The sequence below is a fragment of the Myotis brandtii genome, unplaced genomic scaffold, assembly GCF_000412655.1.
Source record: "Myotis brandtii unplaced genomic scaffold, ASM41265v1 scaffold48, whole genome shotgun sequence".
In the NCBI taxonomy this organism is placed as follows: domain Eukaryota; kingdom Metazoa; phylum Chordata; class Mammalia; order Chiroptera; family Vespertilionidae; genus Myotis; species Myotis brandtii.
In genome coordinates, this window is record NW_005368341.1 from 6507608 (window position 1) to 6507879 (window position 272).

The 272-nt window shown below is 69.9% G+C and overlaps 1 protein-coding gene across 1 annotated transcript in view; it reads left to right on the forward strand.

The window, feature by feature from the left end:
* The first annotated feature begins 6 nt into the window (after positions 1-6).
* Positions 7-272, forward strand: part of CDK6 (cyclin-dependent kinase 6) — a 202238-nt gene continuing 201972 nt past the window's right edge. Inside the window, exon 1 of the mRNA XM_005876089.2 lies at positions 7-272. Coding sequence (XP_005876151.1) covers positions 44-272 — 229 coding nt within the window. The 5' untranslated portion in view covers positions 7-43.

Here is a 272-nt window from a genome sequence, read left to right on the forward strand (position 1 = left end):
GGCGCGCCCCCAGCTCGCTCCAGAGGTGCGGCGTCCAGGCGGCATGGAGAAGGACGGGCTGAGCCGCGCGGACCAGCAGTACGAATGCGTGGCGGAGATCGGGGAGGGCGCCTACGGGAAGGTGTTCAAGGCCCGGGACCTGAAGAACGGAGGCCGTTTCGTGGCGCTGAAGCGCGTGCGGGTGCAGACGGGCGAAGAGGGCATGCCGCTCTCCACCATCCGCGAGGTGGCGGTGCTGAGGCACCTGGAGACCTTCGAGCACCCCAACGTGG